Source organism: Oncorhynchus tshawytscha, linkage group LG22, assembly GCF_018296145.1.
Source record: "Oncorhynchus tshawytscha isolate Ot180627B linkage group LG22, Otsh_v2.0, whole genome shotgun sequence".
Classification (NCBI taxonomy): Eukaryota; Metazoa; Chordata; class Actinopteri; order Salmoniformes; family Salmonidae; genus Oncorhynchus; species Oncorhynchus tshawytscha.
The window spans coordinates 43,696,108-43,723,118 of NC_056450.1; the positions used below are offsets into that span (position 1 = coordinate 43,696,108).

The 27,011-nt window shown below is 45.7% G+C and overlaps 1 protein-coding gene across 2 annotated transcripts in view; it reads left to right on the forward strand.

Annotated features, from left to right (window-relative positions):
* irak1 (interleukin-1 receptor-associated kinase 1) overlaps window positions 1-27,011 on the forward strand; it is a 63,957-nt gene that overhangs the window by 29,910 nt on the left and 7,036 nt on the right. For both annotated transcript variants that reach the window (XM_042304323.1, XM_042304324.1), the window contains exons 5-8: window positions 14,633-14,806; window positions 15,920-15,984; window positions 23,066-23,180; window positions 23,663-23,775. In XM_042304323.1, coding sequence (XP_042160257.1) covers window positions 14,633-14,806; window positions 15,920-15,984; window positions 23,066-23,180; window positions 23,663-23,775 — 467 coding nt within the window. The remainder of the gene's footprint in view (window positions 1-14,632; window positions 14,807-15,919; window positions 15,985-23,065; window positions 23,181-23,662; window positions 23,776-27,011) is intronic.

Sequence of the window (27,011 nt, forward strand, 5' to 3'; positions counted from 1 at the left end):
TAGTAGTTCACGGTTACTAACACCGGTAGTAGTAGTAGTAGTAGTTCACGGTTACTAACACCGGTAGTAGTAGTAGTAGTAGTTCACGGTTACTAACACCGGTAGTAGTAGTAGTAGTAGTTCACGGTTACTAACACCGGTAGTAGTAGTAGTAGTAGTTCACGGTTACTGACACCGGTAGTAGTAGTTCACGGTTACTGACACCGGTAGTAGTAGTTCACGGTTACTAACACCGGTAGTAGTAGTAGTAGTTCACGGTTACTAACACCGGTAGTAGTAGTAGTAGTAGTAGTAGTTCACGGTTACTAACACCGGTAGTAGTAGTAGTAGTAGTAGTAGTTCACGGTTACTAACACCGGTAGTAGTAGTTCACGGTTACTAACACCGGTAGTAGTAGTTCACGGTTACTAACACCGGTAGTAGTACTAGTTCACGGTTACTAACACCGGTAGTAGTAGTTCACGGTTACTAACACCGGTAGTAGTAGTTCACGGTTACTAACACCGGTAGTAGTAGTTCACGGTTACTAACACCGGTAGTAGTAGTAGTAGTAGTAGTAGTTCACGGTTACTAACACCGGTAGTAGTAGTAGTAGTAGTTCACAGTTACTGACACCGGTAGTAGTAGTAGTAGTAGTAGTATTTCACGGGTTACTAACACCGATAATAGTAGTTCACGGGTTACTGACACCGGTAGTAGTAGTAGTAGTAGTAGTAGTAGTTCACGGTTACTAACACCGGTAGTAGTAGTAGTAGTTCACGGTTACTGACACCGGTAGTAGTAGTAGTAGTAGTTCACGGCTACTGACAACGGTAGTAGTAGTAGTAGTTCACGGTTACTGACAACGGTAGTAGTAGTAGTAGTTCACGGTTACTGACACCGATAGTAGTAGTAGTAGTTCACGGTTACTGACACCGATAGTAGTAGTAGTAGTTCACGGTTACTGACACCGATAGTAATAGTAGTTCACGGTTACTAACACCGATAGTAGTAGTAGTTCACGGTTACTAACACCGATAGTAATAGTAGTAGTAGTTCACGGTTACTAACACCGATAGTAGTAGTAGTAGTAGTTCACGGTTACTAACACCGGTAGTAGTAGTAGTAGTAGTTCACGGTTACTAACACCGATAGTAGTAGTAGTAGTAGTAGTAGTAGTAGTTCACGGTTACTAACACCGGTAGTAGTAGTAGTAGTAGTTCACAGTTACTGACACCGGTAGTAGTAGTAGTAGTAGTAGTAGTAGTTCACGGTTACTGACACCGGTAGTAGTAGTAGTAGTAGTAGTTCACGGTTACTGACACCGGTAGTAGTAGTTCACGGTTACTAACACCGGTAGTAGTAGTTCACGGTTACTAACACCGGTAGTAGTAGTTCACGGTTACTAACACCGGTAGCAGTAGTTCACGGTTACTAACACCGGTAGCAGTAGTTCACGGTTACTAACACCGGTAGCAGTAGTTCACGGTTACTAACACCGGTAGCAGTAGTTCACGGTTACTAACACCGGTAGCAGTAGTTCACGGTTACTAACACCGGTAGCAGTAGTTCACGGTTACTAACACCGGTAGCAGTAGTTCACGGTTACTAACACCGGTAGCAGTAGTTCACGGTTACTGACACCGGTAGCAGTAGTTCACGGTTACTGACACCGGTAGCAGTAGTTCACGGTTACTGACACCGGTAGCAGTAGTTCACGGTTACTGACACCGGTAGTAGTAGTTCACGGTTACTGACACCGGTAGTAGTAGTTCACGGTTACTGACACCGGTAGTAGTATTTCACGGTTACTGACACCGGTAGTAGTATTTCACGGTTACTGACACCGGTAGCAGTAGTTCACGGTTACTGACACCGGTAGCAGTAGTTCACGTAGTTCACGGTTACTGACACCGGTAGCAGTAGTTCACGGTTACTGACACCGGTAGCAGTAGTTCACGGTTACTAACACCGGTAGCAGTAGTTCACGGTTACTAACACCGGTAGCAGTAGTTCACGGTTACTAACACCGGTAGCAGTAGTTCACGGTTACTAACACCGGTAGCAGTAGTTCACGGTTACTAACACCGGTAGCAGTAGTTCACGGTTACTAACACCGGTAGCAGTAGTTCACGGTTACTAACACCGGTAGCAGTAGTTCACGGTTACTAACACCGGTAGCAGTAGTTCACGGTTACTAACACCGGTAGCAGTAGTTCACGGTTACTAACACCGGTAGCAGTAGTTCACGGTTACTAACACCGGTAGCAGTAGTTCACGGTTACTAACACCGGTAGCAGTAGTTCACGGTTACTAACACCGGTAGCAGTAGTTCACGGTTACTAACACCGGTAGCAGTAGTTCACGGTTACTAACACCGGTAGCAGTAGTTCACGGTTACTAACACCGGTAGCAGTAGTTCACGGTTACTAACACCGGTAGCAGTAGTTCACGGTTACTAACACCGGTAGCAGTAGTTCACGGTTACTAACACCGGTAGCAGTAGTTCACGGTTACTAACACCGGTAGCAGTAGTTCACGGTTACTAACACCGGTAGCAGTAGTTCACGGTTACTAACACCGGTAGCAGTAGTTCACGGTTACTAACACCGGTAGCAGTAGTTCACGGTTACTAACACCGGTAGCAGTAGTTCACGGTTACTAACACCGGTAGCAGTAGTTCACGGTTACTAACACCGGTAGCAGTAGTTCACGGTTACTAACACCGGTAGCAGTAGTTCACGGTTACTAACACCGGTAGCAGTAGTTCACGGTTACTAACACCGGTAGCAGTAGTTCACGGTTACTAACACCGGTAGCAGTAGTTCACGGTTACTAACACCGGTAGCAGTAGTTCACGGTTACTAACACCGGTAGCAGTAGTTCACGGTTACTAACACCGGTAGCAGTAGTTCACGGTTACTAACACCGGTAGCAGTAGTTCACGGTTACTAACACCGGTAGCAGTAGTTCACGGTTACTAACACCGGTAGCAGTAGTTCACGGTTACTAACACCGGTAGCAGTAGTTCACGGTTACTAACACCGGTAGCAGTAGTTCACGGTTACTAACACCGGTAGCAGTAGTTCACGGTTACTAACACCGGTAGCAGTAGTTCACGGTTACTAACACCGGTAGCAGTAGTTCACGGTTACTAACACCGGTAGCAGTAGTTCACGGTTACTAACACCGGTAGCAGTAGTTCACGGTTACTAACACCGGTAGCAGTAGTTCACGGTTACTAACACCGGTAGCAGTAGTTCACGGTTACTAACACGGTAGTAGCAGTAGTTCACGGTTACTAACACCGGTAGTAGCAGTAGTTCACGGTTACTAACACCGGTAGCAGTAGTTCACGGTTACTAACACCGGTAGCAGTAGTTCACGGTTACTAACACCGGTAGCAGTAGTTCACGGTTACTAACACCGGTAGCAGTAGTTCACGGTTACTAACACCGGTAGCAGTAGTTCACGGTTACTAACACCGGTAGCAGTAGTTCACGGTTACTAACACCGGTAGCAGTAGTTCACGGTTACTAACACCGGTAGCAGTAGTTCACGGTTACTAACACCGGTAGCAGTAGTTCACGGTTACTAACACCGGTAGCAGTAGTTCACGGTTACTAACACCGGTAGCAGTAGTTCACGGTTACTAACACCGGTAGCAGTAGTTCACGGTTACTAACACCGGTAGCAGTAGTTCACGGTTACTAACACCGGTAGCAGTAGTTCACGGTTACTAACACCGGTAGCAGTAGTTCACGGTTACTAACACCGGTAGCAGTAGTTCACGGTTACTAACACCGGTAGCAGTAGTTCACGGTTACTAACACCGGTAGCAGTAGTTCACGGTTACTAACACCGGTAGCAGTAGTTCACGGTTACTAACACCGGTAGCAGTAGTTCACGGTTACTAACACCGGTAGCAGTAGTTCACGGTTACTAACACCGGTAGCAGTAGTTCACGGTTACTAACACCGGTAGCAGTAGTTCACGGTTACTAACACCGGTAGCAGTAGTTCACGGTTACTAACACCGGTAGTAGCAGTAGTTCACGGTTACTAACACCGGTAGTAGCAGTAGTTCACGGTTACTAACACCGGTAGTAGCAGTAGTTCACGGTTACTAACACCGGTAGTAGCAGTAGTTCACGGTTACTAACACCGGTAGTAGCAGTAGTTCACGGTTACTAACACCGGTAGTAGCAGTAGTTCACGGTTACTAACACCGGTAGTAGCAGTAGTTCACGGTTACTAACACCGGTAGTAGCAGTAGTTCACGGTTACTAACACCGGTAGTAGCAGTAGTTCACGGTTACTAACACCGGTAGTAGCAGTAGTTCACGGTTACTAACACCGGTAGTAGCAGTAGTTCACGGTTACTAACACCGGTAGTAGCAGTAGTTCACGGTTACTAACACCGGTAGTAGCAGTAGTTCACGGTTACTAACACCGGTAGTAGCAGTAGTTCACGGTTACTAACACCGGTAGTAGCAGTAGTTCACGGTTACTAACACCGGTAGTAGCAGTAGTTCACGGTTACTAACACCGGTAGTAGCAGTAGTTCACGGTTACTAACACCGGTAGTAGTAGTAGTTCACGGTTACTAACACCGGTAGTAGTAGTAGTTCACGGTTACTAACACCGGTAGTAGTAGTAGTTCACGGTTACTGACACCGGTAGTAGTAGTAGTAGTTCACGGTTACTGACACCGGTAGTAGTAGTGGTAGTTCACGGTTACTAACACTGGTAGTAGTAGTAGTTCACGGTTACTAACACTGGTAGTAGTAGTAGTTCACGGTTACTAACACCGATAGTAGTAGTAGTAGTAGTTCACGGTTAGTAACACCGATAGTAGTAGTAGTAGTAGTAGTTCACGGTTACTAACACCGGTAGTAGTAGTAGTAGTAGTTCACGGTTACTAACACCGGTAGTAGTAGTTCACGGTTACTAACACCGGTAGTCGTAGTAGTAGTAGTTCACGGTTACTAACACCGGTAGTAGTAGTAGTAGTTCACGGTTACTAACACCGGTAGTAGTAGTAGTAGTAGTAGTTCACGGTTACTAACACCGGTAGTAGTAGTTCACGGTTACTAACACCGGTAGTAGTAGTTCACGGTTACTAACACCGGTAGTAGTAGTTCACGGTTACTAACACCGGTAGTAGTAGTTCACGGTTACTAACACCGGTAGTAGTAGTTCACGGTTACTAACACCGGTAGTAGTAGTTCACGGTTACTAACACCGGTAGTAGTAGTTCACGGGTTACTGACACCGGTAGTAGTTCACGGTTACTGACACCGGTAGTAGTAGTAGTAGTAGTAGTAGTTCACGGTTACTAACACCGGTAGTAGTAGTAGTAGTAGTAGTAGTTCACGGTTACTAACACCGGTAGTAGTAGTAGTAGTAGTAGTATTTCACGGGTTACTAACACCGATAATAGTAGTTCACGGGTTACTGACACCGGTAGTAGTAGTAGTAGTAGTAGTAGTAGTTCACGGTTACTAACACCGGTAGTAGTAGTAGTAGTTCACGGTTACTGACACCGGTAGTAGTAGTAGTAGTAGTTCACGGCTACTGACAACGGTAGTAGTAGTAGTAGTAGTTCACGGCTACTGACAACGGTAGTAGTAGTAGTAGTTCACGGTTACTGACAACGGTAGTAGTAGTAGTAGTTCACGGTTACTGACACCGATAGTAGTAGTAGTAGTAGTTCACGGTTACTGACACCGATAGTAGTAGTAGTAGTTCACGGTTACTGACACCGATAGTAATAGTAGTTCACGGTTACTAACACCGATAGTAGTAGTAGTTCACGGTTACTAACACCGATAGTAATAGTAGTAGTAGTTCACGGTTACTAACACCGATAGTAGTAGTAGTAGTAGTTCACGGTTACTAACACCGGTAGTAGTAGTAGTAGTAGTTCACGGTTACTAACACCGATAGTAGTAGTAGTAGTAGTAGTAGTAGTTCACGGTTACTAACACCGGTAGTAGTAGTAGTAGTAGTTCACAGTTACTGACACCGGTAGTAGTAGTAGTAGTAGTAGTAGTTCACGGTTACTGACACCGGTAGTAGTAGTAGTAGTAGTAGTTCACGGTTACTGACACCGGTAGTAGTAGTTCACGGTTACTAACACCGGTAGTAGTAGTTCACGGTTACTAACACCGGTAGTAGTAGTTCACGGTTACTAACACCGGTAGCAGTAGTTCACGGTTACTAACACCGGTAGCAGTAGTTCACGGTTACTAACACCGGTAGCAGTAGTTCACGGTTACTAACACCGGTAGCAGTAGTTCACGGTTACTAACACCGGTAGCAGTAGTTCACGGTTACTAACACCGGTAGCAGTAGTTCACGGTTACTAACACCGGTAGCAGTAGTTCACGGTTACTAACACCGGTAGCAGTAGTTCACGGTTACTGACACCGGTAGCAGTAGTTCACGGTTACTGACACCGGTAGCAGTAGTTCACGGTTACTGACACCGGTAGCAGTAGTTCACGGTTACTGACACCGGTAGCAGTAGTTCACGGTTACTGACACCGGTAGCAGTAGTTCACGGTTACTGACACCGGTAGCAGTAGTTCACGTAGTTACTGACACCGGTAGCAGTAGTTCACGGTTACTGACACCGGTAGCAGTAGTTCACGGTTACTGACACCGGTAGCAGTAGTTCACGGTTACTGACACCGGTAGCAGTAGTTCACGGTTACTGACACCGGTAGCAGTAGTTCACGGTTACTGACACCGGTAGTAGTAGTTCACGGTTACTGACACCGGTAGTAGTATTTCACGGTTACTGACACCGGTAGCAGTAGTTCACGGTTACTGACACCGGTAGTAGTAGTTCACGGTTACTGACACCGGTAGTAGTATTTCACGGTTACTGACACCGGTAGCAGTAGTTCACGGTTACTGACACCGGTAGCAGTAGTTCACGGTTACTGACACCGGTAGCAGTAGTTCACGGTTACTAACACCGGTAGCAGTAGTTCACGGTTACTAACACCGGTAGCAGTAGTTCACGGTTACTGACACCGGTAGCAGTAGTTCACGGTTACTAACACCGGTAGCAGTAGTTCACGGTTACTAACACCGGTAGCAGTAGTTCACGGTTACTAACACCGGTAGCAGTAGTTCACGGTTACTAACACCGGTAGCAGTAGTTCACGGTTACTAACACCGGTAGCAGTAGTTCACGGTTACTAACACCGGTAGCAGTAGTTCACGGTTACTAACACCGGTAGCAGTAGTTCACGGTTTACTAACACCGGTAGCAGTAGTTCACGGTTACTAACACCGGTAGCAGTAGTTCACGGTTACTAACACCGGTAGCAGTAGTTCACGGTTACTAACACCGGTAGCAGTAGTTCACGGTTACTAACACCGGTAGCAGTAGTTCACGGTTACTAACACCGGTAGCAGTAGTTCACGGTTACTAACACCGGTAGCAGTAGTTCACGGTTACTAACACCGGTAGCAGTAGTTCACGGTTACTAACACCGGTAGCAGTAGTTCACGGTTACTAACACCGGTAGCAGTAGTTCACGGTTACTAACACCGGTAGCAGTAGTTCACGGTTACTAACACCGGTAGCAGTAGTTCACGGTTACTAACACCGGTAGCAGTAGTTCACGGTTACTAACACCGGTAGCAGTAGTTCACGGTTACTAACACCGGTAGCAGTAGTTCACGGTTACTAACACCGGTAGCAGTAGTTCACGGTTACTAACACCGGTAGCAGTAGTTCACGGTTACTAACACCGGTAGCAGTAGTTCACGGTTACTAACACCGGTAGCAGTAGTTAGTTCGGTAGCAGTAGTTACGGTTACTAACACCGGTAGCAGTAGTTCACGGTTACTAACACCGGTAGCAGTAGTTCACGGTTACTAACACCGGTAGCAGTAGTTCACGGTTACTAACACCGGTAGCAGTAGTTCACGGTTACTAACACCGGTAGCAGTAGTTCACGGTTACTAACACCGGTAGCAGTAGTTCACGGTTACTAACACCGGTAGCAGTAGTTCACGGTTACTAACACCGGTAGCAGTAGTTCACGGTTACTAACACCGGTAGCAGTAGTTCACGGTTACTAACACCGGTAGCAGTAGTTCACGGTTACTAACACCGGTAGCAGTAGTTCACGGTTACTAACACCGGTAGCAGTAGTTCACGGTTACTAACACCGGTAGCAGTAGTTCACGGTTACTAACACCGGTAGCAGTAGTTCACGGTTACTAACACCGGTAGCAGTAGTTCACGGTTACTAACACCGGTAGCAGTAGTTCACGGTTACTAACACCGGTAGCAGTAGTTCACGGTTACTAACACCGGTAGCAGTAGTTCACGGTTACTAACACCGGTAGCAGTAGTTCACGGTTACTAACACCGGTAGCAGTAGTTCACGGTTACTAACACCGGTAGCAGTAGTTCACGGTTACTAACACCGGTAGCGGTAGTTCACGGTTACTAACACCGGTAGCGGTAGTTCACGGTTACTAACACCGGTAGCGGTAGTTCACGGTTACTAACACCGGTAGCGGTAGTTCACGGTTACTAACACCGGTAGCGGTAGTTCACGGTTACTAACACCGGTAGCGGTAGTTCACGGTTACTAACACCGGTAGCGGTAGTTCACGGTTACTAACACCGGTAGCGGTAGTTCACGGTTACTAACACCGGTAGCGGTAGTTCACGGTTACTAACACCGGTAGCGGTAGTTCACGGTTACTAACACCGGTAGCGGTAGTTCACGGTTACTAACACCGGTAGCGGTAGTTCACGGTTACTAACACCGGTAGCGGTAGTTCACGGTTACTAACACAGGTAGCGGTAGTTCACGGTTACTAACACAGGTAGCGGTAGTTCACGGTTACTAACACCGGTGGTAGTTCACGGTTACTGACACCGGTAGTAGTAGTTCACGGTTACTGACACCGGTAGTAGTAGTTCACGGTTACTGACACCGGTGGTAGTAGTTCACGGTTACTGACACCGGTGGTAGTAGTTCACGGTTACTGACACCGGTAGTAGTAGTTCACGGTTACTGACACCGGTGGTAGTAGTTCACGGTTACTGACACCGGTAGTAGTAGTTCACGGTTACTGACACCGGTAGTAGTAGTAGTAGTTCACGGTTACTGACACCGGTAGTAGTAGTAGTAGTAGTAGTTCACGGTTACTGACACCGGTAGTAGTAGTAGTAGTTCACGGTTACTGACACCGGTAGTAGTAGTAGTAGTAGTTCACGGTTACTAACACCGGTAGTAGTAGTTCACGGTTACTAACACCGGTAGTAGTAGTAGTTCACGGTTACTAACACCGGTAGTAGTAGTAGTAGTAGTTCACGGTTACTAACACCGGTAGTAGTAGTAGTAGTAGTAGTTCACGGTTACTGACACCGGTAGTAGTAGTAGTAGTAGTAGTAGTAGTAGTTCACGGTTACTGACACCGGTAGTAGTAGTAGTAGTAGTAGTAGTAGTAGTTCACGGTTACTGACACCGGTAGTAGTAGTAGTAGTAGTAGTAGTAGTAGTTCACGGTTACTGACACCGGTAGTAGTAGTAGTAGTAGTAGTAGTAGTTCACGGTTATTGACACCGGTAGTAGTAGTAGTAGTTCACGGTTACTGACACCGGTAGTAGTAGTAGTAGTTCACGGTTACTGACACCGGTAGTAGTAGTAGTAGTTCACGGTTACTGACACCGGTAGTAGTAGTAGTAGTTCACGGTTACTGACACCGGTAGTAGTAGTAGTAGTTCACGGTTACTGACACCGGTAGTAGTAGTAGTAGTTCACGGTTACTAACACCGGTAGTAGTAGTTCACGGTTACTAACACCGGTAGTAGTAGTGGTAGTTCACGGTTACTAACACCGGTGGTAGTTCACGGTTACTGACACCGGTAGTAGTAGTTCACGGTTACTGACACCGGTAGTAGTAGTTCACGGTTACTGACACCGGTAGTAGTAGTAGTAGTTCACGGTTACTAACACCGGTAGTAGTAGTTCACGGTTACTAACACCGGTAGTAGTAGTTCACGGTTACTAACACCGGTAGTAGTAGTTCACGGTTACTAACACCGGTAGCAGTAGTTCACGGTTACTAACACCGGTAGCAGTAGTTCACGGTTACTAACACCGGTAGCAGTAGTTCACGGTTACTAACACCGGTAGCAGTAGTTCACGGTTACTAACACCGGTAGCAGTAGTTCACGGTTACTAACACCGGTAGCAGTAGTTCACGGTTACTAACACCGGTAGCAGTAGTTCACGGTTACTAACACCGGTAGCAGTAGTTCACGGTTACTAACACCGGTAGCAGTAGTTCACGGTTACTAACACCGGTAGCAGTAGTTCACGGTTACTAACACCGGTAGCAGTAGTTCACGGTTACTGACACCGGTAGTAGTAGTAGTAGTTCACAGTTACTAACACCGGTAGTAGTAGTTCACGGTTACTAACACCGGTAGTAGTAGTTCACGGTTACTAACACCGGTAGTAGTAGTTCACGGTTACTGACACCGGTAGTAGTAGTTCACGGTTATTGACACCGGTAGTAGTAGTTCACGGTTACTGACACCGTAGTAGTAGTTAGTACTGACACGGTTACTGACACCGGTAGTAGTAGTTCACGGTTACTGACACCGGTAGTAGTAGTTCACGGTTACTGACACCGGTAGTAGTAGTTCACGGTTACTGACACCGGTAGTAGTAGTTCACGGTTACTGACACCGGTAGTAGTAGTTCACGGTTACTAACACCGGTAGTAGTAGTTCACGGTTACTGACACCGGTAGTAGTAGTTCACGGTTACTGACACCGGTAGTAGTAGTTCACGGTTACTGACACCGGTAGTAGTAGTTCACGGTTACTGACACCGGTAGTAGTAGTTCACGGTTACTGACACCGGTAGTAGTAGTTCACGGTTACTGACACCGGTAGTAGTAGTTCACGGTTACTGACACCGGTAGTAGTAGTTCACGGTTACTGACACCGGTAGTAGTAGTTCACGGTTACTGACACCGGTAGTAGTAGTTCACGGTTACTGACACCGGTAGTAGTAGTTCACGGTTACTGACACCGGTAGTAGTAGTTCACGGTTACTGACACCGGTAGTAGTAGTTCACGGTTACTGACACCGGTAGTAGTAGTTCACGTTACTGACACCGGTAGTAGTAGTTCACGGTTACTGACACCGGTAGTAGTAGTTCACGGTTACTGACACCGGTAGTAGTAGTTCACGGTTACTGACACCGGTAGTAGTAGTTCACGGTTACTAACACCGGTAGCGGTAGTTCACGGTTACTAACACCGGTAGCAGTAGTTCACGGTTACTAACACCGGTAGCAGTAGTTCACGGTTACTAACACCGGTAGCAGTAGTTCACGGTTACTAACACCGGTAGCGGTAGTTCACGGTTACTAACACCGGTAGCGGTAGTTCACGGTTACTAACACCGGTAGCGGTAGTTCACGGTTACTAACACCGGTAGCGGTAGTTCACGGTTACTAACACCGGTAGCGGTAGTTCACGGTTACTAACACCGGTAGCGGTAGTTCACGGTTACTAACACCGGTAGCGGTAGTTCACGGTTACTAACACCGGTAGCGGTAGTTCACGGTTACTAACACCGGTAGCGGTAGTTCACGGTTACTAACACCGGTAGTGGTAGTTCACGGTTACTAACACAGGTAGTAGTAGTGGTAGTTCACGGTTACTAACACCGGTGGTAGTTCACGGTTACTGACACCGGTAGTAGTAGTTCACGGTTACTAACACCGGTAGTAGTAGTTCACGGTTACTAACACCGGTAGTAGTAGTTCACGGTTACTAACACCGGTAGTAGTAGTTCACGGTTACTGACACCGGTAGTAGAAGTTCACGGTTACTGACACCGGTAGTAGTAGTTCACGGTTACTGACACCGGTAGTAGTAGTAGTAGTTCACGGTTACTGACACCGGTAGTAGTAGTAGTAGTTCACGGTTACTAACACCGGTAGTAGTAGTAGTAGTTCACGGTTACTAACACTAGTAGTAGTAGTAGTTCACGGTTACTAACACCGGTAGTAGTATTTCACGGTTACTAACACCGGTAGTAGTATTTCACGGTTACTAACACCGGTAGTAGTAGTTCACGGGTTACTAACACCGGTAGTAGTAGTAGTTCACGGTTACTAACACCGGTAGTAGTAGTAGTAGTAGTAGTAGTAGTTCACGGTTACTAACACCGGTAGTAGTAGTAGTAGTAGTAGTTCACGGTTACTGACACCGGTAGTAGTAGTAGTAGTAGTAGTAGTAGTAGTTCACGGTTACTGACACCGGTAGTAGTAGTAGTAGTAGTAGTAGTAGTAGTTCACGGTTACTGACACCGGTAGTAGTAGTAGTAGTAGTAGTTCACGGTTACTGACACCGGTAGTAGTAGTAGTAGTAGTTCACGGTTACTGACACCGGTAGTAGTAGTAGTAGTAGTAGTTCACGGTTACTGACACCGGTAGTAGTAGTAGTAGTAGTACTTCACGGTTACTGACACCGGTAGTAGTAGTAGTAGTTCACGGTTATTGACACCGGTAGTAGTAGTAGTAGTTCACGGTTACTAACACCAGTAGTAGTAGTTCACGGTTACTAACACCGGTAGTAGTAGTAGTTCACGGTTACTAACAACGGTAGTAGTAGTTCACGGTTACTAACACCGGTAGTAGTAGTAGTAGTAGTTCACGGTTACTAACACCGGTAGTAGTAGTTCACGGTTACTGACACCGGTAGTAGTAGTTCACGGTTACTGACACCGGTAGTAGTAGTAGTAGTTCACGGTTACTAACACCGGTAGTAGTAGTTCACGGTTACTAACACCGGTAGTAGTAGTTCACGGTTACTAACACCGGTAGCAGTAGTTCACGGTTACTAACACCGGTAGCAGTAGTTCACGGTTACTAACACCGGTAGCAGTAGTTCACGGTTACTAACACCGGTAGCAGTAGTTCACGGTTACTAACACCGGTAGCAGTAGTTCACGGTTACTAACACCGGTAGCAGTAGTTCACGGTTACTAACACCGGTAGCAGTAGTTCACGGTTACTAACACCGGTAGCAGTAGTTCACGGTTACTAACACCGGTAGCATTAGTTCACGGTTACTAACACCGGTAGCAGTAGTTCACGGTTACTAACACCGGTAGCAGTAGTTCACGGTTACTAACACCGGTAGCAGTAGTTCACGGTTACTAACACCGGTAGCAGTAGTTCACGGTTACTGAGTAGTTCACGGTTAGACACCGGTAGTAGTAGTTCACGGTTACTACACGGTAGTAGTAGTTCACGGTTACTGACACCGGTAGTAGTAGTTCACGGTTACTGACACCGGTAGTAGTAGTTCACGGTTACTGACACCGGTAGTAGTAGTTCACGGTTACTGACACCGGTAGTAGTAGTTCACGGTTACTGACACCGGTAGTAGTAGTTCACGGTTACTGACACCGGTAGTAGTAGTTCACGGTTACTGACACCGGTAGTAGTAGTTCACGGTTACTGACACCGGTAGTAGTAGTTCACGGTTACTGACACCGGTAGTAGTAGTTCACGGTTACTGACACCGGTAGTAGTAGTTCACGGTTACTGACACCGGTAGTAGTAGTTCACGGTAGTAGTAGTTCACGGTTACTGACACCGGTAGTTACTGACACCGGTAGTAGTAGTTCACGGTTACTGACACCGGTAGTAGTAGTTCACGGTTACTGACACCGGTAGTAGTAGTTCACGGTTACTGACACCGGTAGTAGTAGTTCACGGTTACTGACACCGGTAGTTCACGGTTACTACCGGTAGTAGTAGTTCACGGTTACTGACACCGGTAGTAGTAGTTCACGGTTACTGACACCGGTAGTAGTAGTTCACGGTTACTGACACCGGTAGTAGTAGTTCACGGTTACTGACACCGGTAGTAGTAGTTCACGGTTACTGACACCGGTAGTAGTAGTTCACGGTTACTGACACCGGTAGTAGTAGTTCACGGTTACTGACACCGGTAGTAGTAGTTCACGGTTACTGACACCGGTAGTAGTAGTAGTTCACGGTTACTGACACCGGTAGTAGTAGTAGTTCACGGTTACTGACACCGGTAGTAGTAGTTGTTCACGGTTACTGACACCGGTAGTAGTTCACGGTTACTGACACCGGTAGTAGTAGTAGTTCACGGTTACTGACACCGGTAGTAGTAGTGATTATGTTCTATACCAAAGAATCTGTCTCATTATTCTGTATTTTTCTCGTTAGTCTGTGGGTGTCTGTATCTTTCTCGTTAGTCTGTGGGTGTCTGTATCTTTCTCGTTAGTCTGTGGGTGTCTGTATCTTTCTCGTTAGTCTGTGGGTGTCTGTATCTTTCTGGTTAGTCTGTGGGTGTCTGTATCTTTCTCGTTAGTCTGTGGGTGTCTGTATCTTTCTCGTTAGTCTGTGGGTGTCTGTATCTTTCTCGTTAGTCTGTGGGTGTCTGTATCTTTCTCGTTAGTCTGTGGGTGTCTGTATCTTTCTCGTTAGTCTGTGGGTGTCTGTATCTTCCTTGTTACTCTGTGGGTGTCTATCTTTCTCGTTAGTCTGTATTTTCAATAAGGGGTTGATACCAAAGCTGAAAGTGGATGAATAAAGTGTTGTTGTTCATCAGTGGTCCATCTCCAGAGGTCCCCTGCTGTCCAGTGCCATGTGTTGGCCGTTTGAGGAAGTCCAGAGAGGAACAGAGGACTTCTCCCATGCCAAGCAGATAGGAGAGGGGGGGTTTGGACATGTATACCGGGCTACCATGAGGAGCACCGACTTCGCTGTCAAGAAACTGAAGGAGGTATGCGACTTTTGGACTGCTCAGTCCTCTTCAGTAGTCATCATAGAGGAAGATGGTTGATATATAAATAGATCTTGATGACTGTCAACCCTGGCAATATATCTCGGGGTGTCAATGTTTCATATCAAATCAAAAGTAAATCAAAATCAAAAGTATTTGTTAACAGGATACAATGTGTGTAAAACTGTCCAAGGAAATGCTTACTTACAAGGTCTTTCTCAGCAATGCCGTGTTCAATATCTACTGTTAAGAGAGTAGAATATCTCTAAATGATTTTAACCAACCCTTTATACTCGTAGGGAATTGGCCTATACGGATAAGGCTACATTTAAATGTTTTTTTATAGAAATATGAAAATTCATAACCATCAATTGAAAGGGAACAGTTTGTACATTATGGGAGAAACATGTATTTGACCAGGGGTGAGGACACAACAGTCTTCTTGACACAAGACTGAATTGAAACATTACACTGTTGATTTTGTACGTGCATTTTCCACTTGTCGGACAGCCTGAATAGTCCATGGCTGGGGTGGCTTTAGTCTTTTTGGAATATTCCGGGCCTTTCTCAGACACTCCTTGGTATAAATGTCAACTGCTGATGACTTTATTATTTCTGTTTCAACTGGTCAGTAAATGTCATTTGAATTATATATATATATATATATATATATATATGTATATATATATATATATATATATATATATATATATATATATGTATATATGTATATATATATATATGTATATATGTATATATGTATATATATATATATGTATATATGTATATATATATGTATATATGTATATATATGTATATATATATATATATATATGTATATATGTATATATATATGTATATATGTATATATATATATATATATATATGTATATATATATATATATGTATATGTATATGTATATGTGTATATATATGTATATGTATATGTATATATGTGTATATGTATATGTATATGTGTATATATATGTATATGTATATGTGTATATATATGTATGTGTATATATATATATGTGTATATATATATATATATATATATGTATAGTAAAATGCTTTTTGTTTATATTGGATCTTGTTCTTGTATTCCCTTTGTAGAACTCTCCACTAGACTGGAGTGTAGTGAAGGAGAGCTTCAAGACCGAGGTGGAAAAGCTCTCACAGTAAGCTGACAGTCTTAGAACCACTCCTATTTTTATCTCTGGCATCTCACTTCAACCTCGTTCAATTCATCTTGGTTGTCTTTCTTTCTTTTCTAAGAAGTTATCTGCGTAGAAAATAGAGCTGCCCCTCCCCCAAAAAATTGTGTTCTTTCGACCAATTGACTGGTCGAAATGTTTAAAACTTATATTTTTCCATATATAGACAGACCCTATGTGTTTTAATAAAAATCAACTATATGTAGGCTACTGAGCTTGTTTGATGCTTTAAGCATACTGTGATGAAATAATAAGACACAAATGACTCAAGAGGGAGCTAGAGATCAAGAACCTGTTCCCGAACCACCACATCCCGTTGCTGCTGGCCTTTGTAGATTCTGCCATTTACTTTCCCGGAGTTGCCGGTAATAGGATACGCCAGGGGTCGACCACCTTTTTTCCATTTGGAGTCCCCAATTTATCTTACCAATTCTACCGATCAGTTATAATTTTCATATGCACATTTTCGTGGAACAATTTAATTTATTTTAGAATAGTCTTCGTATCTCAGTCATTGTCATTTGGTAAATACAAATTATATCTAAATTAAAATTATACAGATCTAAAATTGCCATTGCCAACTACAGTAGCAGTCAAAAGTTTTGACTCCTACTCATTCCAATGTTCTTCTTGATTTTTACTATTTTTTTATGCCTAGAGTGTGCAAAGCAAGGCAAAGGGTGGCTACTTTGAAGAAGCTCAAACGCATTAAGAAGGAAAGAAATTCCACAAATTAACTTTTTTAAGAATTCACACCTGTTAATTGAAATGCATCATGAAGCTGGTTGAGAGAATGCCAAGAGTGTTCAAAGCTGTCATCAAGGCAAAGGGTGGTTACTTTGAAGAATCTCAAATATAAAATATATTTAGATTTATTTAACACTGTTGGTTACTACATTATTCCATATGTGTTATTTTATAGTTTTGATGTCTTCACTATTCTACAATGTAGAAATAAGTTTAAAAAATAATGTGCGTCTGTTTGTTATATATATATATATATATATATATATATTAAAAATAAAGAAAAACCCTTGAATGAGTAGGTGTGTCAACTTTTGACTGGTACTGTATATAAAAACAGCCTACATAAAACCAACCAATAAACATTGCAACCTGCAGGTAAACATTATCTGTGATTTTAAAAATAAATCACATTGGCTACCCATGGCCTGTCTTTAAGGAACTTGAAACCTTCTATCAACTTGGTCCAGCCAAAGCGCTAACAAACTTGAACATTCTATAAAATATTCTGGACCCTCAGTTTTCTGCGCCATTAAACTCCAGACATACACAGCTGTATTTGCTCAAGGGATAAGAAGTAATCAGGTAATCCACCCGGCCCAGCCAGAAGAGGACTGGCCACCCCACATAGCCTGGTTCCTCTCCACCCGGCCCAGCCAGAAGAGGACTGGCCACCCCACATAGCCTGGTTCCTCTCCACCCGGCACAGCCAGAAGAGGACTGGCCACCCCACATAGCCTGGTTCCTCTCCACCTGGCACAGCCAGAAGAGGAGGGCCACCCCACATAGCCTGGTTCCTCTCTATATTTCTAATCTCCACCCAGCACAGCCAGAAGAGGACTGGCCACCCCACATAGCCTGGTTCCTCTCTATGTTTCTAATCTCCACCCAGCACAGCCAGAAGAGGACTGGCCACCCCACATAGCCTGGTTCCTCTCCACCTGGCCCAGCCAGAAGAGGACTGGCCACCCCACATAGCCTGGTTCCTCTCCACCTGGCACAGCCAGAAGAGGAGGGCCACCCCACATAGCCTGGTTCCTCTCTATATTTCTAATCTCCACCCAGCACAGCCAGAAGAGGACTGGCCACCCCACATAGCCTGGTTCCTCTCTAGGTTTCTAATCTCCACCCAGCACAGCCAGAAGAGGACTGGCCACCCCACATAGCCTGGTTCCTCTCTATGTTTCTAATCTCCACCCAGCACAGCCAGAAGAGGACTGGCCACCCCACATAGCCTGGTTCCTCTCCACCTGGCCCAGCCAGAAGAGGACTGGCCACCCCACATAGCCTGGTTCCTCTCCACCTGGCACAGCCAGAAGAGGAGGGCCACCCCACATAGCCTGGTTCCTCTCTATATTTCTAATCTCCACCCAGCACAGCCAGAAGAGGACTGGCCACCCCACATAGCCTGGTTCCTCTCTATGTTTCTAATCTCCACCCAGCACAGCCAGAAGAGGACTGGCCACCCCACATAGCCTGGTTCCTCTCTAGGTTTCTAATCTCCACCCGGCACAGCCAGAAGAGGACTGGCCACCCTACATAGCCTGGTTCCTCTCTAGGTTTCTAATCTCCACCCGTCACGGCCAGAAGAGGACTGGCCACCCCACATAGCCTGGTTCCTCTCTAGGTTTCTAATCTCCACCCGGCACGGCCAGAAGAGTACTGGCCACCCCACATAGCCTGGTTCCTCTCTAGGTTTCTAATCTCCACCCAGCACAGCCAGAAGAGGACTGGCCACCCCACATAGCCTGGTTCCTCTCTAGGTTCATAATCTCCACCGGGCACAGCCAGAAGAGGACTGGCCACCCCACATAGCCTGGTTCCTCTCTAGGTTTCTTCCTAGGTTTTGGCCTTTCTAGGGAGTTTTTCCTAGCCTCCCTGCTTCTAAACCTGCATTGCTTGCTGTTTGGGGTTTTAGACTGGGTTTCTGTACAGCACTTTGATATATCAGCTGATGTACGAAGGGCTATATAAATAAATTTGATTTGATTTGAGGTAGGCTTATTTTATGACGTTTCCACCGGATCAGAGAATGACGGACCTTCTCCCCTTTCACGCTAAGTGGTTATCGAAAGGGAGGTAGCTGTAAAGATTTTGCAAATACCCCGGTAGGGCAACATCTGAAAAATTGCGTACTTGGTCGTGTGTACCGGTGTTCGACCAGTCGGCGAAAGCCAACCACTCCCACGACAGAGAGCAGTTGATTGTCGGCTTTAATGGATTTTTCCATTGTTGTCTCGCTGAAAGACTTTCAAATGACTGCTTGACTTATTGACTTGTTGACTGCTCGATCCACACAGTAGACATTGTAGGCGTCATTACGTCATGTCATTACGTCATACATTATATAGGTATGCACGGTAGCTTTGACATTGGATTTTTAACATTGGTGTTAAACTAAACATGTTGGCATTTTTAGCTAATATCATCCGATTCCGATATGTTCACCGATGTATATTGTGCATCCCTGGTAATAATTATATATTAAATGCATTAACAGAAATTACGGTAACCAAACAAACAGTGTAGATTAGAAATGATGGTAATTAACAGTAAATGTGATACTGGTGTATCATTCCCGCGGCCTCTACAATGGATTAGTCCACTCAGACAGACCTCTACAATGGATTAGTCCACTCAGACAGACCTCTACAATGGATTAGTCCACTCTGACAGGCCTCTACAATGGATTAGTCCACTCAGACAGGCCTCTACAATGGATTAGTCCACTCAGACAGGCCTCTACAATGGATTAGTCCACTGAGACAGACCTCTACAATGGATTAGTCCACTGAGACAGACCTCTACAATGGATTAGTCCACTCACACAGGCTTGAATCAATACATTTTTGTTGTTGTTGCAACTGCTCGACTAAAACAATTGACCAGTGGACTAAATGGGGTCAGCCCCTAGTCTCCCCTATTCCACGTACATCAGACTGTACACCGTACCATCATACAGAAGCCTGACCAAGAAAAGCCCAGGTGGAGCAGGGGAATCAGAAGTTCCCTTTATACTGTCCTCTTCAGGCTTTAGCTGGTCCGCTATGGTTAGTTTGTCTTCTGCTGGTCCGCTGTGGTCAGGAACTCAAATCCTTCTGTTCACCTGATTTTAGAATTCCTCACAATCAAATGTAGACCGCATTATCTACCAAGAGAATTCTCTTCGATTATAATCACAGCCGTATATATCCCCCCCCAAGCAGACACATCGATGGCTCTGAACAAACTTTATTTAACTCTCTGCAAACTGGAAACCATTTATCCGGAGGCTGCATTCATTGTAGCTGGGGATTTTAACAAGGCTAATCTGAAAACAAGACTCCCTAAATTTTATCAGCATATCGATTGCGCAACCAGGGGTGGAAAGACCTTGGATCATTGTAACTCTAACTTCCGCGACGCATATAAGGCCCTGCCCTGCCCCCCTTTCGGAAAAGCTGACCACGACTCCATTTTGTTGATCCCTGCCTACAGACAGAAACTAAAACAAGAGGCTCCCACGCTGAGGTCTGTCCAACGCTGGTCCGACCAAGCTGACTCCACACTCCAAGACTGCTTCCATCACGTGGACTGGGATATGTTTCGAATTGCGTCAGATAACAATATTGAAGAATACGCTGATTCGGTGTGCGAGTTCATTAGAACGTGCGTTGAAGATGTCGTTCCCATATCAACGATTAAAACATTCCCTAACCAGAAACTGTGGATTGATGGCAGCATTCGCGTGAAACTGAAAGCGCGAACCACTGCTTTTAATCAGGGCAAGGTGTCTGGTAACATGACCGAATACAAACAGTGCAGCTATTCCCTCCGGAAGGCTATCAAACAAGCTAAGCGTCAGTACAGAGACAAAGTAGAATCTCAATTCAACGGCTCAGACACAAGAGGCATGTGGCAGGGTCTACAGTCAATCACGGACTACAGGAAGAAATCCAGCCCAGTCACGGACCAGGATGTCTTGCTCCCAGGCAGACTAAATAACTTTTTTGCTCGCTTTGAGGACAATACAGTGCCACTGACACGGCCTGCAACGAAAACATGCGGTCTCTCCTTCACTGCAGCCGAGGTGAGTAAGACATTTAAACGTGTTAACCCTCGCAAGGCTGCATGCCCAGACGGCATCCCCAGCCGCGCCCTCAGAGCATGCGCAGACCAGCTGGCCGGTGTGTTTACGGACATATTCAATCAATCCCTATACCAGTCTGCTGTTCCCACATGCTTCAAGAGGGCCACCATTGTTCCTGTTCCCAAGAAAGCTAAGGTAACTGAGCTAAACGACTACAGCCCCGTAGCACTCACTTCCGTCATCATGAAGTGCTTTGAGAGACTAGTCAAGGACCATATCACCTCCACCCTACCTGACACCCTAGACCCACTCCAATTTGCTTACCGCCCAAATAGGTCCACAGACGATGCAATCTCAACCACACTGCACACTGCCCTAACCCATCTGGACAAGAGGAATACCTATGTGAGAATGCTGTTCATCGACTACAGCTCGGCATTCAACACCATTAGTACCCTCCAAGCTCGTCATCAAGCTCGAGACCCTGGGTCTCGACCCCGCCCTGTGCAACTGGGTACTGGACTTCCTGACGGGCCGCCCCCAGGTGGTGAGGGTAGGCAACAACATCTCCTCCCCGCTGATCCTCAACACTGGGGCCCCACAAGGGTGCGTTCTGAGCCCTCTCCTGTACTCCCTGTTCACCCACGACTGCGTGGCCACGCACGCCTCCAACTCAATCATCAAGTTTGCGGACGACACAACAGTGGTAGGCTTGATTACCAATAACGACGAGACGGCCTACAGGGAGGAGGTGAGGGCCCTCAGAGTGTGGTGTCAGGAAAATAACCTCACACTCAACGTCAACAAAACTAAGGAGATGATTGTGGACTTCAGGAAACAGCAGAGGGAACACCCCCCTATCCACATCGATGGAACAGTAGTGGAGAGGGTAGCAAGTTTTAAGTTCCTCGGCATACACATCACAGACAAACTGAATTGGTCCACTCACACAAACAGCATCGTGAAGAAGGCGCAGCAGCGCCTCTTCAACCTCAGGAGGCTGAAGAAATTCGGCTTGTCACCAAAAGCACTCACAAACTTCTACAGATGCACAATCGAGAGCATCCTGGCGGGCTGTATCACCGCCTGGTACGGCAACTGCTCCGCCCTCAACCGTAAGGCTCTCCAGAGGGTAGTGAGGTCTGCACAACGCATCACCGGGGGCAAACTACCTGCCCTCCAGGACACCTACACCACCCGATGTTACAGGAAGGCCATAAAGATCATCAAGGACATCAACCACCCGAGCCACTGCCTGTTCACCCCGCTATCATCCAGAAGGCGAGGTCAGTACAGGTGCATCAAGCTGGGACCGAGAGACTGAAAAACAGCTTCTATCTCAAGGCCATCAGACTGTTAATCAGCCACCACTAACATTGAGTGGCTGCTGCCAACACACTGACACTGACACAACTCCAGCCACTTTAATAATGGGAATTGATGGGAAATGATGTAAATATATCACTAGCCACTTTAAACAATGCTACCTTATATAATGTTACTTACCCTACATTATTCATCTCATATGCATACGTATATACTGTACTCTATATCATCGACTGCATCCTTATGTAATACATGTATCACTAGCCACTTTAACTATGCCACTTTGTTTACATACTCATCTCATATGTATATACTGTACTCGATACTATCTACTGTATCTTGCCTATGCTGCTCTGTACCATCACTCCTTCATATATCCTTATATACATATTCTTTATCCCCTTACACTGTGTATAAGACAGTAGTTTTGGAATTGTTAGTTAGATTACTTGTTGGTTATTACTGCATTGTCGGAACTAGAAGCACAAGCATTTCGCTACACTCGCATTAACATCTGCTAACCATGTGTATGTGACAAATAAAATTTGATTTGATTTGTCTTCTGCTGGTCTGCTGTGGTTAGTCTCTCTTCTGCTGGTCTGCTGTGGTTAGTCTCTCTTCTGCTGGTCTGCTGTGGTTAGTTTGTCTTCTGTTGGTCTGCTGTGGTTAGTCTCTCTTCTGCTGGTCTGCTGTGGTTAGTCTCTCTTCTGCCAAGCAGGTCATCTTTACTCTGCCTATATGCTCTGTGTCTTCCTCCTATTGCTGAATATAGTGCTGCTCCATCTGTATGATTTATCCCCTGAAAAAAATACATCTGAAAAGTGTCTTCTTCGTTGTAAGATGCAGACAATAGGCTCTGTTGTAGGTTTAGCAACAAACAAAACAACTCTGCCTTTCCCCTTCCAGATACAGACATCCCAATATTGTAGACTTTGTGGGCTACTGTGTTGGACAAGGAACCTACTGTCTGCTCTATGTCTTCATGCCCAACGGTTCTCTGGAAGACCAGCTGCACAACCAGGTCAGTCTTTCATTCTTCATATCTTTAAAACTAAAGAACATTGACTGGGGACTGCTATTGAGAAGGACAGGGACTGCTATTGAGAAGGACGGGGACTGCTATTGAGAAGGACGGGGACTGCTATTGAGAAGGACGGGGACTGCTATTGAGAAGGACGGGGACTGCTATTGAGAAGGACGGGGACTGCTATTGAGAAGGACGTGGACTGCTATTGAGAAGGACGTGGACTGCTATTGAGAAGGACGTGGACTGCTATTGAGAAGGACGTGGACTGCTATTGAGAAGGACGTGGACTGCTATTGAGAAGGACGGGTACTGCTATTGAGAAGGACGGGGACTGCTATTGAGAAGGACGGGGACTGCTATCGAGACAGCTTATTAAACAATGAGAAAGGAGGACATGACACAAGGATTGAACCTGGAATATATGTGTTGTTGGTGTGTGTTGACTGTGTGTGTGTGTGTGTGTGCCTCTCCCACAGGCCAGTGCTGCCCTCTTCTGGCCACAGCGTGTCAGTGTGTTGCTGGGCACAGCCAGAGCCATTCAGTTCCTCCACTCCTCCTCTCCGCAGCTCATACATGGAGACATCAAGAGGTAGGCTTTACCTGGCTACCCATCCACATCGCTCAGGAAACGGACCTTTTTCTTTTCCATCATTCTTCTGGATTTGCCTTCCTCCCCAGATGATTTCTAGAATGTGAACACATTCTGACCGTTCTGATTGTTCCCACACACAGATGGGTTGGGCCAGAGACGGCCTACTCGGTGTTGTCAACTTTGATATTCTGATTGGTTCGATTTGTAAAAGACGATCCAATCACTGATGCATTTTGGTACAACGCCCCTCCATTTTGAAGTCACACAAACTTCTTCTAGGAGGGAGAGGCTATACAGAAACGCCTGGTGCCCAAACTGATGACATATGTCGAGCAGCTGAGAGTTGTGGAGACGAATGGATTGGGTTCAGTCGTCCTGATGAGCCCTTCCCAGCTAGCTAGTTCAGTCAGCCGTCCTGATGAGCCCTTCCCAGCATGCTAGTTCAGTCAGCCGTCCTGATGAGCCCTTCCCAGCTAGCTAGTTTAGTCAGCCGTCCTGATGAGCCCTTCCCAGCATGCTAGTTCAGTCAGTCGTCCTGATGAGCCCTTCCCAGCTAGCTAGTTCAGTCAGCCGTCCTGATGAGCCCTTCCCAGCTAGCTAGTTCAGTCAGCCGTCCTGATGAGCCCTTCCCAGCTAGCTAGTTCAGTCAGCCGTCCTGATGAGCCCTTCCCAGCTAGCTAGTTCAGTCAGCCGTCCTGATGAGCCCTTCCCAGCTAGCTAGTTCAGTCAGCCGTCCTGATGAGCCCTTCCCAGCTAGCTAGTTCAGTCAGCCGTCCTGATGAGCCCTTCCCAGCTAGCTAGTTCAGTCAGTCATCCTGATGAGCCCTTCCCAGCTAGCTAGTTCAGTCAGCCGTCCTGATGAGCCCTTCCCAGCTAGCTAGTTCAGTCAGCCGTCTTGATGAGCCCTTCCCAGCTAGCTAGTTTAGTCAGCTGTCCTGCTGAGCCCTTCCCAGCTAGCTAGTTTAGTCAACCGTCCTGATGAGCCCTTCCCAGCTAGCTAGTTAGCTAACGTGGCCAGTTTTTATTTCGAGTAGGATAACTTCCTACACGAGAAATAACTTGTAATATTGGTATTTAGTAACCATCTGGATTTCACCGTGATAGTCTACTGCTCAATAGGGAGAGTTTGCACTGCTAGCTGGCCACAACATGGGGCAAAGTGTCCTTCGCTCCCGCTTGCCATAGTAAGGAGAGGGAAGTAGCTAGATAGTGTAGTCAATATCAGGCCAGTAAGGAGAGGGAAGTAGCTAGATAGTGTAGTCAATATCAGGCCAGTAAGGAGAGGGAAGTAGCTAGATAGTGTAGTCAATATCAGGCCAGTAAGGAGAGGGAAGTAGCTAGATAGTGTAGTCAATATCAGGCCAGTAAGGAGAGGGAAGTAGCTAGATAGTGTAGTCAATATCAGGCCAGTAAGGAGAGGGAAGTAGCTAGATAGTGTAGTCAATATCAGGCCAGTAAGGAGAGGGAAGTAGCTAGATAGTGTAGTCAATATCAGGCCAGTAAGGAGAGGAAAGTAGTTGGATGGTGTAGTCAATACCAGGCCAGTAAGGAGTGGAAAGTAGTTGGATGGTGTAGTCAATATCAGGCCAGTAAGGAGAGGGAAGTAGCTGGATAGTGTAGTTAAACCAGGCCAGTAAGGAGAGGGAAGTAGCTAGATAGTGTAGTCAATATCAGGCCAGTAAGGAGAGGGAAGTAGCTAGATAGTGTAGTTAATATCGGGTCAGTAAGGAGAGGGAAGTAGTGTAGTTGGATAGTGTAGTTAATATCAGGCCAGCAAGGAGAGGGGAGTACTGTAGCTAGATAGTGTAGTCAATATCAGGCCAGTAAGGAGAGGGAAGTAGCTAGATAGTGTAGTTAATGTCAGGCCAGTAAGGAATCAAATCAAATCAAATCAAATTTTATTTGTCACATACACATGGTTAGCAGATGTTAATGCGAGTGTAGCGAAATGCTTGTGCTTCTAGTTCCGACAATGCAGTAATAACGAGCAAGTAATCTAACTAACAATTCCAAAAAAAACTACTGTCATACACAATGTAAGGGGATAAAGAATATGTACATAAGGATATATGAATGAGTGATGGTACAGAGCAGCATAGGCAAGATACAGTAGATGATATCGAGTACAGTATATACATATGAGATAAGTATGTAAACCAAGTGGCATAGTTAAAGTGGCTAGTGATACATGTATTACATAAGGATGCAGTCGATGATATAGAGTACAGTATCAACGTATGCATATGAGATGAACAATGTAGGGTAAGTAACATTATATAAGGTAGCATTGTTTAAAGTGGCTAGTGATATATTTACATCATTTCCCATCAATTCCCATGATTAAAGTGGCTGGAGTAGAGTCAGTGTCATTGACAGTGTGTTGGCAGTAGCCACTCAATGTTAGTGGTGGCTGTTTAACAGTCTGATGGCCTTGAGATAGAAGCTGTTTTTCAGTCTCTCGGTCCCAGCTTTGATGCACCTGTACTGACCTCGCCTTCTGGATGGCAGCGGGGTGAACAGGCAGTGGCTCGGGTGGTTGATGTCCTTGATGATCTTTATGGCCTTCCTGTAGCATCGGGTGGTGTAGGTGTCCTGGAGGGCAGGTAGTTTGCCCCCGGTGATGCGTTGTGCAGACCTCACTACCCTCTGGAGAGCCTTACGGTTGAGGGCGGTGCAGTTGCCATACCAGGCGGTGATACAGCCCGCCAGGATGCTCTCGATTGTGCATCTGTAGAAGTTTGTGAGTGCTTTTGGTGACAAGCCGAATTTCTTCAGCCTCCTGAGGTTGAAGAGGCGCTGCTGCGCCTTCCTCACGATGCTGTCTGTGTGAGTGGACCAATTCAGTTTGTCTGTGATGTGTATGCCGAGGAACTTAAAACTTGCTACCCTCTCCACTACTGTTCCATCGATGTGGATGGGGGGGTGTTCCCTCTGCTGTTTCCTGAAGTCCACAATCATCAGGAGAGGGGAGTAGCTAGATAGTGTAGTTAATATCAGGTCAGGGTGACAGCTAAAGTGATTATAGTGATTTTCACAGAAAATGTACAACTACAGCATTAACGTTACATTTTAGTAAAACATTTTTTTTAAATAGCAATACCTCAGATTGAAACAAAATGATTCTGAACACAATCCCAAGTCCCAACTTCGGCAGACAAGGTTCTAATTGTCACTGAAGTGTGTAGCCACATCTACAAACTAGCTAACTGGCTAAAGCTCATCAGGAAGACCGA